This window comes from Eleginops maclovinus, chromosome 13 (assembly GCF_036324505.1).
Source record: "Eleginops maclovinus isolate JMC-PN-2008 ecotype Puerto Natales chromosome 13, JC_Emac_rtc_rv5, whole genome shotgun sequence".
Lineage (NCBI taxonomy): Eukaryota > Metazoa > Chordata > Actinopteri > Perciformes > Eleginopidae > Eleginops > Eleginops maclovinus.
In genome coordinates this window covers 2,579,663-2,595,432 of record NC_086361.1, presented here as the reverse complement: position 1 = coordinate 2,595,432, position 15,770 = coordinate 2,579,663, and the positions used below count along the sequence as shown (strand labels likewise).

General features: G+C 40.3%; 1 protein-coding gene, 1 long non-coding RNA gene and 4 other non-coding genes across 7 annotated transcripts in view; 1 reads left to right on the top strand and 5 right to left on the bottom strand.

Moving 5' to 3' along the window:
• Positions 1–501: 501 nt before the first annotated feature.
• LOC134874579 (uncharacterized) lies at positions 502–5,591 on the bottom strand. 2 transcript variants are annotated; one of them, XR_010167088.1, is made up of 9 exons: positions 5,577–5,591; positions 3,799–3,965; positions 3,005–3,099; positions 2,780–2,810; positions 2,303–2,388; positions 1,902–1,990; positions 1,678–1,708; positions 949–1,037; positions 502–728 (listed from the first exon to the last, which is right to left on the bottom strand). It is a non-coding gene; the product is annotated as an uncharacterized LOC134874579 (long non-coding RNA). The 2 variants fall into 2 exon arrangements; XR_010167089.1 differs by lacking the exon at positions 5,577–5,591 and having other exon boundaries at positions 3,005–3,151; positions 3,799–3,903.
• LOC134875560 (small nucleolar RNA SNORD52) lies at positions 1,572–1,639 on the bottom strand. Its single transcript, XR_010167226.1, has one exon. It is a non-coding gene; the product is annotated as a small nucleolar RNA SNORD52 (small nucleolar RNA).
• Positions 1,781–1,848, bottom strand: LOC134875562 (small nucleolar RNA SNORD52). The gene has a single exon (XR_010167228.1). It is a non-coding gene; the product is annotated as a small nucleolar RNA SNORD52 (small nucleolar RNA).
• LOC134875559 (small nucleolar RNA SNORD52) lies at positions 2,675–2,742 on the bottom strand. Its single transcript, XR_010167225.1, has one exon. It is a non-coding gene; the product is annotated as a small nucleolar RNA SNORD52 (small nucleolar RNA).
• On the bottom strand, positions 2,883–2,950 carry LOC134875561 (small nucleolar RNA SNORD52). Its single transcript, XR_010167227.1, has one exon. It is a non-coding gene; the product is annotated as a small nucleolar RNA SNORD52 (small nucleolar RNA).
• Positions 4,449–15,770, top strand: part of sacm1la (SAC1 like phosphatidylinositide phosphatase a) — a 28,697-nt gene continuing 17,375 nt past the window's right edge. The window contains exons 1-4 of the mRNA XM_063898630.1: positions 4,449–4,611; positions 9,599–9,696; positions 13,368–13,442; positions 13,525–13,652. Of these exons, the coding sequence (XP_063754700.1) occupies positions 4,583–4,611; positions 9,599–9,696; positions 13,368–13,442; positions 13,525–13,652 (330 nt within the window). The 5' untranslated portion in view covers positions 4,449–4,582. The remainder of the gene's footprint in view (positions 4,612–9,598; positions 9,697–13,367; positions 13,443–13,524; positions 13,653–15,770) is intronic.

Sequence of the window (15,770 nt, the reverse complement as noted above, 5' to 3'; positions counted from 1 at the left end):
TTGTATGCATTGATACAAAATAAATAAATCCACGACACTTTGTCAGGGGCCTTTTGTTAACTTTGAGAAAAGTGCCCCTCTGAGGAAGAACTGCTGAGGAGAAAGTATCTAGATTTATGGCTGTATGCTTGGGTGCGGTCTCAAACCCAGAATTGCACACACGATCGGCTCACTGACGCTGGCCACGTGAAGAGGCTCATTTTAGACTCCCAACATTTGCATGCATTTCTGGTGATAGCAGCATTATGATAATGTAGAAATGTTACAACTGCCTCAAAAGCTGGCATAGAATTGACAACGATTAATTTGCCGTAATGCAACTGTGGTGATGTTTTGCATTAAAATCTGAAATTCAGCTACAACTGTGCATGCAGGGTCAGTCACTTTCCCCCACATTTTACCTGTGCCAATTTTCCTCAACGCATATCACGACATGTAACAAAACAGCATTCCAGCTGTTACAGTTCATTATGTTGTAATTACAAGAAAAGGCCTTTTCAATTCTTTGTCAAACATTTATTTGAAAAATCTTCAAAAACAAGTTCATGTCAAAGTAGAGAACAGTTCAGTGGAATAGCCTCTGACAACAAGACGGGTCATGACAGGAGCGACTGTCCGAGCTTTACTTCTGGATGACTCCATGCCATTCCCCTTCAAAGTCCAGTAAAACGTTCCAACCAGGCTGTTCATGAGTCTACATGTCCTCCGGATTGGGTCTCCAGTCACACCTGCCAAAGAGAAACAGTTAGTGATCGTGTTTGGCTTCCACAGTCTCAACAAGAGCCGACCAGTCTGAGTGTCTCAGTGCGCTGCGAGTAAACTTCAGTTTGCATCAGTTGAACCAAAAAACTGAATCATCATCGACCACCTCAGACCAAAGCTCATTTACGATGAGCCAGTGCAGTACCAGATTTAACCCCAGCAACAATACTGCATTATTACACTCACCTTTATTATAATGCATCCTTGGAGTCAGCATCCAGGTTTGTGGTTGCAGATGTGGAAGTGTCAGCAACTCTTTCCAGAGTGTGGACAAGCTGCAAGGCAAAATGACATTAGTACCAGCACAAAACAATGAGGCATTTAGAGAACACACCTGATGATGTTAAGCCCATTTACTGCAGTCACTCCTCAAACAGGTCATTAGGTGGAATTTTACCAGCTGTTATGACTTATTTTAAAGTCCCTACGACATCTGTTCATTAATCAGAAGCAGTCATTAGCTCACCGTATGAATCCAATTACAAGGCTAAGGACAAGTTGGATAAATGTTTGTAATTCGGGTGAGGCAAACCTCAGGTTTCCAGTAAATGTCTGCCACTGTTTAAGTTGCACGGAAATTATGCAGAACAAACTACAGCCCGAGGCTTCTTAAGTGTGACAGCAGTCCAATAAGGCCGCATTCATTAAAAGATTCATCTAAGAAATGTCCAAAACTTCAGGCCTATGTCCCTGCAATTTGGAATCACTCATTGGTTGTGTAGATGGGGAAATAAAAAATAAAATAAGTCCAGTTTTAAAAGGTCTACATGATAAGCAGTAACTGGGTTTAACATTCTGGTGTGGTTATGTGGTCAGTGCACTGTGAAGACATCTTCATCTTTTGTCAGAGACTCTAGTCTATGAAATCATCATCCCACATTAGAGAGTACAGGACATTTTTAAAGGCAGACTTACCTAAGAGACAGTCCCCAGCATCTTCAGATACCTGGTGATGAGCAGAGAAGTGTATTAGAACATGTTCTAATGTTTACACTTTGTTAACAATTCATATTTTGCATACTCAGTGCACTGTGAAGAAATCTTCATGATTTATCAGAGACTCTAGTCTAGTAGATCATCATTGTTGCATTTTGGTTCTCATGGCACAACATTGTGCTGGCTCCCAACACAACACTCACCATGTGCTCCTGGTTGTAGACTTCCCAGTGCTGTAGAAAGCATGGGGTCAAATGATCTTTCAGGGCATCCATCTTTAGTCAGTGCGACCCTAAAACAGCAGGAAGGGTCATTTAAATTAAATTGTAATTTTTCAGATTCCTAGAAAAGGCATGCACACGTCTCCCGTCAAAGAGAAACAGTTAGGGACCGTGTTTGGCTTCCACAGTCTCAACAGGAGGGAGCTGACCAGTCTGAGTGTCTCAGTGCGCTGCGAGTAAACTTCAGTTTGCATCAGTTGAACCAAAAAACTGAATCATCATCGACCACCTCAGACCAAAGCTCATTTATATAGCCAGTGCCGTTTCCAGATTTAACCCTTTATAAACAAAGACCAGCAACAGAACTGCATTATTACACTCACCCTTATAATCCATCCTTGAAGTCAGCATCCAGGTTTGTGGTTGCAGGTGTGGAAATGTCACACCATCTCTTTTCAGTGTGGACGAGCTGCAAGGCAAAGTGACATTAGTACCAGCCCAAAACAACGAGACCTTTAGAGAACACACCTGATGATGTTAAGCCCATTTACTGCGGTCACACCTCAAACAGGTCATTAGGAGGAATTTTACGAGCTGTTACATCTTATTTTTAGTCCTGATGACATCTGTTCATTAATCAGACACAATCATTAGCTCACCTATAAGCAATCACTTTTTGTTATTTAGAATTCATTGGATGAGTAGATTGCTACATGATAAGCAGTAACTGGGATTAACATTCTGGTGTGGTTATGTGGTCAGTGCACTGTGAAGACATCTTCATCTTTTGTCAGAGACTCTAGTCTATGAAATCATCATCCCACATGAGTAGAGGAAAACATTTTTAAAGGCAGACTTACCTAAAAGACAATCTCCAGCATCTTCAGACACCTGGTGATGAGCAGAGAAGTGTATTAGAACACGTTCTAATGTTTGCACTTTGTTAACAATTCATATTTTGCATACTCAGTGCACTGTGAAGAAATCTTCATGATTTATCAGAGACTCTAGTCTAGTAGATCATCATTGTAGCATTTTTGGTTTTCATGGCACACCATTGTGCTGGCTCCCAACCCAACACTCACCATTTGCTCATGGCGGCAGACCTTCCCAGCCCTGTAGAAAACATGGGGGGGGGGGGGGTGATCTTCCAGAGAATCCATCTTGAGTCAGTGTGATCCTGAAACAGCACGAAGGGTGACTTCAATTAAATTGTTCATTTTTCCAGATTCCTAGACAAGGCATGCAAAGTTCTTAAAGTTAAAACTGTATACAGACAGACGTTTGCGACTGTAGTTACTAATGAAACAAATGAGCCTGCATCTCATTTCTTTTTTTTATTAAATATGCATTTAAAGAATCAAAAAGGGTTTTTACAATTTCAAATACACCTTTTACATGCATTTTCAGTCATTTAAACAGTAATGCCACAGTGAATTCAGAGTTTTAAAAGACTATGCATTTTTCTATGCAAAAGTAACATTTAACTACGGCGCTGGGATGCACTTAGGGCTAAAGCCCTGCAGAGGGTGCCATTACAATCTTTTCCCACCATGAAACCAGTAGTAGTAGTTATTTGCAACTACATGGTTTCACTTGTTTTAGAATTCCTTCAAATTAAATGCCTTCCATATACAAACAGAAGTTTGTATAAAATAGGGAAGCTTATATCACCATTGGTTCATATCCCTGGTCAAACGAGCACAAGTTGCAGTCAAGTCACCCTCCATTACAGCTACCATGTGCTCATGGCAGAGCTTCTGCACACGCTGCTGGTCTTTTTTGGCCGATTCATGTAGCAAAAGCCTTTATATATCAACAGTTTATGACATAAGCCTTAAAAGCACAAGTATAACATAACTGCATCACATTAACGTACCCTTGTGTCATTTGAGGTATAGTTCCACCTAGAAATTCCGGCTAGAATAACATCCACCTCCGACTGAGAGTCGCCAGAGAGAGATTGAAAGGAAGTCCGGCCGTGGTTTATATATGCAGATCCTGGTCCTTCTCAGCACCCTCATGCTTTTGGTGTCCCAAGTATGCCTGTTCATAAATACCATGAATGAAATGTAAATTCCGAAATAAGAGAAAGTACTAGAACAACTTTTAACACAGTCAGTATTTAATAATTGCTATGGACATACACATTTTCCTTTTTTGGGTAACTTACTAAGACATCTTAAAGTAAACATTGTGCCATTTTAATTTCTATTTCTATTTCGTCTAACATTAAATGGAGCCAATAGCCAATCAGCTCATGTTAACTTAGCTGTACATGTACATGTTATATCTGATAGAGTAACGTTACTGAGTTAGAAATGCGTAAGTATAACATTTTTGTATGTTATACATTGGACACATCTTACTCTACTTTATCTCTTGATCAGTATACATCTATTTAATCCGTTTTTAAACGTGATTCATATTTTTACAGTTAAAATTTGAGGTACAAAATGGGCTATTTGTTTATACAATTACATAAGAACTACACGTCCCACCACCCATCGCCTCGAATTTAGGGGATGCCAGGTTCTCTCGAACTGCAAAGGAAAAGGGCGTTTAAAGCATGCGCCATCTATGGGTTCTACAAATTCTATCTGGCAACACACAGTATCCACTCTCACTGCTGTCGTCACTGAGGTCAGGTAGACGGAGTGAAGATGGCGACCGCCTACGAGAGATACAATTTGTAAGTACATATAATATAGTTTTTATAACGTCTTTTCTTATTTCTGCGTGTTATAGAAGACAAACAAGCGGCACATCTTATGGGTGAGGTAAAGCAGGAGCTGGGATTCAGTAACCGCCATAGCGCTAGGTCAGATGACACGGCGGCTGAAGTTCGTTGACAGGCTCGGCTGGTAACGTTAGAACCCGGGGTTAGGTTAGAAGAGGAACCGGGGAAGCTTCATTCATTATGAAGAACATTATCCCCCTCGTTCATTTTCATAAAATAGGGGAGAGGGTTTGTTGTTCAGTGCAAATTAACAGTGCGGAAGAAAGTTAGTTAACCTAGCTAGCAGCAGAAGGTGTTTCGGCTTCTCGTTCATTTGAAATCTATATTGTCAGTTGCATTCAGAGGTGGTTATGTGATGTTTACGACACATTCCTTTGCAACGTAAGGTTTTTTACTCTGTAATGACCTCATTCAACTGTCTGTGAACCTAACACTAAACAATGTATGAATTAACGTTAGCTATTTCCTATCTACACAGGTGGAATAAGTACTCCCATCTTGTGATTGAGTAAAGTAGAACTCACTAAGTGTAGGAGTTAAAGTCCTGCATTCAAAATGGTACTCAAGTAAAAGTACAAAAGTATTAGAATCAAAATATACTTTAACTACCAAAAGTAAAATGATGCAGATTGGTCCATTTCAGAATAATATATATGATGTGTTTTTATCACCTCCCTATTTGTAAAGCGACCTTGGGTACCATGAAAGGCGCTATATAAGTTGTTGTTATTATTATTATTATTATTATTATTATTATTATTATTATTATTATTATTATTATTATTGATGCATTAAAGTGATTTTCAAAGCTGGTAAATGCTGGTGCAAATAACGTCTGATTTAAGTCTTGATTACATTTCACATTATTAATCAACATCGGTTAAATAAATGTAGTGGAGTAAAAGTACACCATTTACCTCTGAATTGTAGTGGGGTAGGAGTACAAAATAGCAAAAAACGCCTCAAAAATGGTACTTAAGTTCAGTACTTGAGTAAATCTACTTAAATACTTTACACCCTAAAGTGGACAGAACTGGTTGTACTTTTCCAGACACACCCTTGTTCAAACAAACCACCTGATTGTTCAGTGTACTGCCCGGTCCAACCTGTCTGTCTCTACGCACTGGCTCCTGCAAGTGTTCCCTTCATTGGTTACCTGCTTAGGATCATTCCTCAGCCACAATGAACCCTTGAACATAAGAATCACAGTTTTACATTATTCAAAGGCTTTGTTTGACATATGCATATATAGTTTTGGAAATGAAAATCTAAAATATCAGGCTCTTCCAACAATGCAACGTATACTTAACATAAAACTAAAATACTTTAAAAAATGCAATAAAATAAAATAAAAGTGCAATATTCAAGTATGTTGCAGCAATAAGAAAAATCTGTCAAATTAAATACTATATCCTGCAATATAATGTAGATGTGAGGAATATAAACAGATCAACATTCTTCAAAGGACATGCTCAGGTGTTCAGCAGTCTTACCCCCGTAAACTGTCTGGATGCTGCAGTTTGTCTGAGACCAGTTTGTTGCTGGGGAGCTGGGAGTCTATAATGCTTCATATTTCTGTCCTAGTTGCATAAAATACAGATATGCATGATGAGTTGTTTTAGTCTCCTTTCTAAGCCCTAATGTAGGTTAAAAGACATGAATTTTATATTTGTCCAATTTATCCACCCTTATATTTTCTCTGAACGACTCCCTTATCTAAGTGAGGTAATAAAAAGTGAAATAACTACTTAGACTTTATTATTACATGGTGATGCAATGCAGCGTTTGAAAATTAATCCGCACTTCCACAACTATGATGTCATTCTTGGAGCAAAGAATCAGAGCAGGATACACTGGAGAGCTTCCAACTGACGTCAGACACTGAAGATTTATTGGAAGTTAAGGCTGGAGACTTGGAAATAACATTTGCTGAGACGCAGCGTCTGCCCGTCCAACTCTCGCATTCTGTCCCCGCAACTGCTCCTTTCCCCATAGAAAGTGGATAATCGAACCTTTTCCACTCTCTTGCAGCAAAGCGTGCTCCAGAAGTTGTGGCTCAGATGATGTTTACTCTCTGACACATAGCATGATTTGTCCTATCACTATCTGAAGAACAGAATGTTAACAACCTTGCTGTATACACATAGAGTTGCACAGGAATGAGTCCTAAAACCCGGAAGTGAGTTAGTATTTTACCTCTTCCAGTACCCTCGTCTCAGAGTCAGTGGGATTTCTCCGTAGGATTTTGGAAAATAGCTCGAAATAAGGTCTGGTTAACACAAATTTAAGAGACGGATCACGTTTTGTTCTACAACATTAAATACATCAGCAGTGACCCCCCCTGCTGTATTGTCTTTAGTTTGTTCATAGCATAACGTTAACATTTTGCTTCAGGCGATTAGATTTATGATTTGAAAATGATAAAAGAAAAACGTTTTCCACAGATCTTATTTTTTACAATATTCCAAAATCCTATGGAGAAATCATATTGCTTTTTTGTCGAGGGAACCCATGCGCAGCTTACTTCCGGGTCAGCCTACAAAAAAACTTCATCCCTGCACCACTCTATTCATAAGTAAGAAGGAGGTCGCCGCTCAGCTTGTTGTCATACAATACGCTGCCCAAGCTCCAAGGCCAAATAACTGCTGCCTGTACAGACAGATAACCTAAATCAACAGAAGTGAAGAATTAATTGAAGCAGACTAGTTAAATAATTCTCCATCAACAACAATGCATCCAGAAAGTTGACAATGAGGGATTACCCAACTCATGAAAGGTTTGAAGTCTCTGTAGATACCTTTTTATGTAGTACTGAAATGATTGAAAACCAGTACTGTCTTGGAAATGAAGAATAACCCATCCTTAAAACCAGAAGACTTCAGCTTCATTTGGAAGTAATTTCAAGTCCACATGATCTGTAGTAAATGTAAATGGCCACTGTTTCAGTACTTAGTGTTAGTGTAAAGCAGCCATGTTTTCTGTGGTCTTAATGACGGGAGGCCAACAATGGGGGTGTTTGTGTGTTTGCGTCAGCACTACAGCTCACATTCTCCTGCTGCAGGGGTTTAACACTGTGTGTTACTCAAGCAGTCACTATGACCTCTGGCCCCTTTAACACAATGAGTACTTCAGAGGAAAGCAGTTTTTTCTTTGGGTCACTCATGGTTTCTGTTCTTTTGTTTTGACAGTAGAAACAGACAGGAACTTAAGAGGATAGCATTAAAAGCTGGAATTATACTGGGACTGTAAAGGTCATCTCAGAGAGCTTGGCGGAGAGATAATTTCTGGAGTTTTCATAGTCTGGTGTGAGTTTCATATGCAATGTTTCCCCTCTAGGAAAACCATTAAAGGTCCCCTATTATACAAAATGTTCTTTTTGCTGTCTTTTATACATCAATATGTGCCCCTGGTGTGTAAGGAGACTCACAAAGTGTCAGCAAATACCACCCTCCCTTTTTTCCTCCTTACCCACATCTCTAAAAATGGGGGTAAAAACTAGCTGATCCAGATTTGCTGACAATGTGACGTCATAACCGAAATATGGGCTGGCCTTACATTGAACTCCTGGCAACGTCCCGCCCAAGTGACACCTCCCAACCTATCGTACCCTATAGTCGGCGAGCTGAATCCCCTCTGTTCTGGAAGTATTATGGTCTATGTTTGCATTAGCAAGTATGGCTAACACTCAGAGCTAACGCTGTACTGGAGAGACTGTGTGTAATATAAAGGTCCTGTCCTTGTGGTAAACCGAGAGAGAAACGTTTGAGCTCCAGACTGTTTCAGAAATAATGCTGGATGTGGTTTGGAACATAATATGGAGTTTAATCACGGCAGCGTTTAGCTGAGTTTCTCCCGGTTGAAAGGGGGCGTGACCAGCAGCAGATCAAAAGGGGCGTGGCCAGCAGCAGCTCCAAAGGGCGTGTCCAGCAGCAGCTCTAAAGGGGCGTGGCCGAAATAGAGGGGGATGAGGCATGCTACAATGGGGGATCTGTTTGGTATTTTGAGCAAAACACTTCACAGACATGTTTTAGAATTGCCCTACAATATATTGTTCAATTATAGTATAATAGGAGACCTTTTAAGTACAAGGCTATACTTCCAGAGCCATTGGGAATTCAGACGGTATCCAATTTTCCCAAAAATAATATAACTTATAATTTCATACTACTTGACCTTGATGGAAACACCTTGTTTCCAATTAACTTCCCTCTGTTAGGATCCTTCCTTCCTTTAAAAAAAAAAAACTACTCAGTTCCATGCTCCACACCATCTCAGCTCGGTGGATGTGATGTAGGAGGATGGAGGTTAATCCTGTTGTTCACAGCAGTCTCTGCTCCTTCACTCACTGCCTCCCTAACATTTGTGAACCATAGGCTTGTGATTAATAAAGTAGAAATACCTGTACTCAATTCATATCAGAAAATAGTCATAATTAGTCATGTTTATTCAATTCCGCTTGGCATGTGTATTTTTACTACTGCTAAGTTACTGTCAAATAAACACCTTGGTACTGATATTTGACATAATAATTTGAAATATAATTTTTTTTTTTAAAGATTTTTATTTTTATCAGAGTTATAAATAATCTGTCTCTGTTTTTGTACCATCAAAGCATACACATGTATTAAGACAAAGTAAAAGAAGAAAATAGGAAAGCTATGAGCGAGTGTAAGAACGTGAAAATTAAAGAAAGTTCCTTCTGCACTTGAGTTTTAAAACCACGATGTTCGAATCGGCCTCTTCTGTAAGACATTTCCCAGGACATTCTGGTCTTTGATTTCATATTTATTAATGCAGAAGAGTCATGCGTCTTTCATCTGTTTTGAAGCACGAGTACATTAGCGCCCTAGAGCTTTATCTGCTGCTGGTGAACCTGACCGGCTGCAGTATCACCTCTGGGGAGGAAAAACCTAAACTTTTCTCTCCCACTCTCTCCCAGGCACACGACCCCAGAGAAGTTCTTCATCGAGGCCTGTGATGAGGGGGCTGACGCTGTGCTGGCCATCGACAGGGTCTCCAATGAGATGACCCTCACAGGTTGGACGTTTAATGATCGTGCTTTACTGTCACTACAAACACAAAAATGCTGAAACACGAGCAGAGATTCAGAGCTCTCGCCACCTTTTGAGGCTGTTGGTTTTCTCTCTCTAAACGTGTTTGCTAGGCATGCCATAGTTTTTAGTTTTTCTCAAAAATACATCAGAAAATTGTACCTTTTTTGTACTAATTTGGAAGTTTCAAATTGAGGTTTTCCACAGATACAGTGGGGCAAAAAAGTATTTAGTCAGCCACCAATTGTGCAAGTTCTCCCATTTAAAAAGATGAGAGAGGCCTGTAATTTTTATCATAGGTATACCTCAACTATGAGAGACAGAATGAGAAAAAAAATCCAGAAAATCACATTGTAGGATTTTTAAAGAATTTATTTTCAAATGATTGTGGAAAATAAGTATTTGGTCAATAACAAAAGTTCCTCTCAATACTTTGTTATATACCCTTTGTTGGCAATGACAGAGGTCAAACGTTTTCTGTAAGTCTTCACAAGGTTTCACACACTGTTGCTGGTATTTTGGCCCATTCCTCCATGCAGATCTCCTCTAAAGCAGTGATGTTTTGGGGCTGTCGCTGGGCAACACGGACTTTCAACTCCCTCCAAGATTTTCTATGGGGTTGAGATCTGGAGACTGGCTAGGCCACTCCAGGACCTTGAAATGCTTCTTATGAAGCCACTCCTTCGTTGCCCTGGCGGTGTGTTTGGGATCATTGTCATGCTGAAAGACCCAGCCACGCTTCATCTTCAGTGCCCTTGCTGATGGAAGGAGGTTTTCACTCAAAAGCTCACGATACATGGCCCCATTCATTCTTTCCTTTACACGGATCAGTCGTCCGGGTCCCTTTGCAGAAAAACAGCCCCAAAGCATGATGTTTCCTCCCCCATGCTTCACAGTAGGTATGGTGTTCTTTGGATGCAACTCTGCATTCTTTCTCCTCCAAACACGACGAGTTGAGTTTTTACCAAAAAGTTCTATTTTGGTTTCATCTGACCATATGACATTCTCCCAATCCTCTTCTGGATCATCCAAATGCCCTCTAGCAAACTTCAGACGGGCCTGGACATGTACTGGCTTAAGCAGGGGGACACGTCTGGAACTGCAGGATTGAAGTCCCTGGCGGCGTAGTGTGTTACTGATGGTAGCCTCTGTTACTTTGGTCCCAGCTCTCTGCAGGTCATTCATTAGGTCCCCCCGTTTGGTTCTGGGATTTTTGCTCACCGTTCTTGTGATCATTTTGACCCCACGGGGTGAGATCTTGCGTGGAGCCCCAGATGGAGGGAGATTAGCAGTGGTCTTGTATGTCTTCCATTTTCTAATAATTGCTCCCACAGTTGATTTCTTCACACCAAGCTGCTTACCTATTGCAGATTCAGTTTTCCCAGCCTGGTGCAGGTCTACAATTTTGTCTCTGGTCTCCTTTGACAGCTCTTTGGTCTTGGCCATAGTGGAGTTTGGAGTATGACTGTTTGAGGTTGTGGACAGGTGTCTTTTATACTGATAACGAGTTCAAAAAGGTGCCATTAATACAGGTAACGAGTGGAGGACAGAGGAGCCTCTTAAAGAAGAAGTTACAGGTCTGTGAGAGCCAGAAATCTTGCTTGTTTGTAGGTGACCAAATACTTATTTTACCGAGGAATTTACCAATTAATTCATTAAAAATCCTACAATGTGATTTCCTGGATTTTGTTTTCTCATTCTGTCTCTCGTAGTTGAGGTATACCTATGATGAAAATTACAGGCATCTCTCATCTTTTTAAATGGGAGAACTTGCACAATTGGTGGCTGACTAAATACTTTTTTGTAGGTCAAACATAGGCCCGGGGCCCAATACCGGCCCGCGGGAGGACTTCGCAAAGTGTTAAAATGTAATTGTGCAATAAAATGTAAGTCGGCAGCTTGAGTCCAAGAGTTTGTTTGGTGGAACCCTATTGCTCAAACACTGCCACAACTTTGACGTATTTTTTATGTAAACATTTTATTTACAAGGCAGGGGGATAACTTTACCTTCTTCCTTAATAACCTCAATTTAGTTTGTACTGTGGTGTTTCAGGATTACTACACAGATGTTGACTTCTGATTCTGAATTTGTTTTGATCAAAAAGTAAAATACTGTATTGTTCACTTCCAGACAAGTCACTAAATGTTTTTGTAGACACACTGTGATCTGTAGGGTGTAATGCACATGTGTAAATGATAAACTCAGGCGTAAAATTCTTGAAATTGCACTTATTTTTCCTAAGAAATTTCAGGTTGTTCATAATGTTTTGTTAAAAAGAAAGTTAATTCAATGTGAACATTTTAAGAAAGTACTTAAACAAAGGGAACAATTTGGAGTTTGTTATTTATAGCTTATTATGCTGTGATTTGATTGGTCTGGCCCACTTGAGATCCAATCAGGCTGTATGTGGCCCCTGAACTAAAATGAGTTTGACGCCACTGAGTAGGGAATATGTGTGTGAGTACAGAGTAGTGTCAGGGACTTAAGAACCAGACTGATGGGACACGCTGAGGCTTAGTACTGTCAACATGTTAGCTGGTAGTCTGAAAGGAAACAAAGCTGATTGATCAAAAACAGAATTATACTCGAGAGAGATTCTTTGTTAACTCCTAAAAGAATCTCAAACTATTATTTTGATAATCAATAAATCAGTTTGAGTAATTCTTTAAGAGCAAGTCATTTAAAATATCTTTATCTTCTGGTTTCTGGTTGGACAGTCAAATGAATATCTTGGAGTCTTGGACCAATCATAAAGTTTGAGGAGAGAAAACACTTTATAAAACTAATGTGTTAATCCAGAAAATAGCTCTATTCTGCAAAACCTCAACATATCAGTATCCTGTCCTGGCGTATCTGTCCCCGGGTGTTTTTAGAGGACAACTCAACATCAGCCTGTCATCGTGCAGTCATAGGCTCTGGCCCAGTCATGTCAGCGGGCTGCTGGGAACTTCAGTAGATATTTGCTATTTGTGAAATAGGATCTTTGAGCAGCTTCTTTTATTCAATATTTTCATGAAGCTTGACCGTAGATTCAACCAAAAGATTTCTAACTATTTATGAACATAAACAAAAAAACAAAGGAAGTGTACCAGGACCACATACCAGGAAGTTAGAGAGGACATGTAAAACCTTTTGAAATACTCGGATTCAGCCTGAATTCTCTCTGGCTCTGGAAGTATGTCCTTGTAGTTAAAGAGGACATATTCTGCTAATTTCCAGGTTCATATTTTTACTTAGTACCTCCACTGGGACATGTCTCCATGCTTTAATGTTCAGAAAGCTCTTTATTTTTCTCCTACTGCCTGTTTTCACCCTCTGTCTGAAACCAGAGCCCAGTCTGCTCTGATTGGTTAGCTGGCCGGCTCTGTTGTGATTGGTCAACCGCTTATAGCCTATCACATACAATGTGCTGGAGCACTAGCCCATTTGCAATTGTTACGTGATGATGTCATTATGTTATGGAAGTAAACAAAGGAGTCCAGTGGAAGCGTTTCATGCTAGTATGTGGGAGAGAAACTCCCTCTGGAGGGAACACAGGGATATTAGCCTCTGCAGACCATTTACATGCATTAAAAACCACCAAAAAGTAGAATATGGCCTCTTTGAGAATATAATAAAAGCCATCTAACTTTCCTCCCACTGTGCTGCTTTCCCAGGTAAAAAGGATGTCCCCCCTTCTGCGGTCACCCGGCCTATATGTGGCATCATGGGAACCATCCGTCTGGTAGCAGGTAGGTACCACAGTGATGCAGCATTTGTGTTGATTCTGAAGCCGGAACAGCTAACCAGTGACCCACCCCTCCCCTCCACCAGGGATGTATCTGATCGTCATCACCAGGAAGAAGAATGTGGGCAGCCTGCTGGGCCACGCTGTGTGGAAGGCTGTGGACTTTGACGTGATCTCCTATAAGAAGACGGTGCTGCATCTCTCAGAGATCCAGGTCAGCAGGACTGTCCCCCAGCACCTCACAACTATCCTTTAGAAAAGACGTTAGCTCACATTCCCTTTGGATTTAATGTTGGTTTTGAGCTTTACTGATAGGAAACATTCTCTATATATGTAAATGAGCACATTAACCTCACTCAACCCAGTCTCACGGCATTTCATGGTATAGACACAAAATGTAATCTAGTGATTCGTGTTCACCAACAGGATTTTCCCACAGTGTGTTATTGTTGAGTAAATAACAGTGTGTGGTTTAGAAAATAATAACAAATTAGGAAGAGAAAAAATATATGGATTTCAGTATTCTGAGCCCCATATATTTTTTCCTCACGGACGGGTCGACATTATAACATTTAAAATGAAAAACAATAATTGTGGCTTGATATTGAGTAAGACATGTCTCCATGCTTCAATGTTCAAAAAGCTCTTTATTTTTCTCATACTGCCTGTGCTGCAGCACCTCTTTTCACCCTCTGTCTGAAACCAGAGCTGCTCTGATTGGTGAGCTGGATGCCTTTGTTGTGATTAGTCACCCACTAGATGTGTCGTTAGGAGGGGGAAAAAAATACAGATTTCAGTATTCTGAGCCCTATTTCTTTTCCTCAGTGATGGGAAAGAAGTCTGACATTATACAATTTAAAATAATAATTGTGGCTTGATATCGAGGAATACAAACATCGATAAACCACACAGCTTCCGGTCTCCTAAGACCCGACCGGACTAAAAGACGTGGAGCAGGCACAAAACATACTACCAATAGAAATACATTGTTTTCAAAAACATTCTGTGTGACGCGGAAAATATGGGAAAATTGCGTTGGTGAACTATCACACGAAATGCTGTGGGACTGGGTTGCCTCGCTACATCGCACATTACTTTCAGCTATTTTTTGAAAGCCAATGCTAATACATATGTAGCTTAACCTGAATCTAAAGCTAAAACCGATGCCTATACTTTGCTCTTCTGACTCTTTTCTGACAGATTTAGAAATTGCTATTTAGTGACCATACTGGTTCTTAAACAACCTAACTATATCCTGTGACTGTATGACATCATCACTGTTACAGGTACTGTTTGATAGTGGAATAGCCTCTCTCAGACTCTCTCTGTGAGACCTTGTGTTCCAGGTTATTCTTTGCTGTCTGGACTCACACTGTGCTATCGTATGTCAGTGCATTATTAATCTGCTGCTGCTTCTAATCTTGGTTTATTGAAAGCTTTCTAGCTCTCCCGATAAAACCCTGTATGCAGTGTAAAGCTCATAATGGCAAACACTGGGCTGTTGGTGGTAGTAGATTAAAGTAGCAAGTTCAAACTAGTATAAATCACTGTATAACAGCTGCTCTGGTGAGAGGAATGTATGGAAGCAGGGGGAGGGAGACGTGCTAACTGGCTTAGTTGAATCCTATTAGCCAGGCAGAGATGCAGAAAGCTAGAAAAGAATAAAAGTCAGCTCTGATGCGCCTTCTCTTTATGAGTGGGACTGTGGGGGGGTTACGCTGGAGCCTCCCCAGGAGCACGATCCATCAATAGTTTAAAATTGTAATAGAACACCTGAGTGAACCCTCACTGAGCCCCTCGCTGCTGCCCCGGTCTGATCTCCAATCTAACAGAGTGGTGCAGTGAGGAGCTGCTTTTGTAAGTTAGCATCACAAGGGCTCCCCCGACAAAAAGCAACAGGATTTCTATATTGGATTTTGGAGGATGCTGAAAATAAGATCTGTATCAAACAAAATGCTGTGATACTTACAAATTAAACGCTTCTCCAGAAGTAAAAAGTCAACGTTAAGCTATAAATTACACTCTGCTCAGCTAAAGGTTTGGTCGTCTCATTTATCCACTATTGTTATGACTCATAGAAGGTTCAGACGTTCACCAGTGGGGTATTAACTGAAGTATTTTATGTTTTAGAACAACTTGGAACCTCTTTAAACGCAGGTATCTAAAATAAACGCAGTGGTAATATGCTGAATTTTGGTATATTTGAAACAACTGTACTTTGATTTGACACGGCGGTCAACAGCAGCTTCTCCTTTCTAATTGCCAACCTGCCTCTGTGTCGAAACCAGTCGCTGGATGTCAGCTGCAACTTTTTTCTTTTTCAATTTTTTTT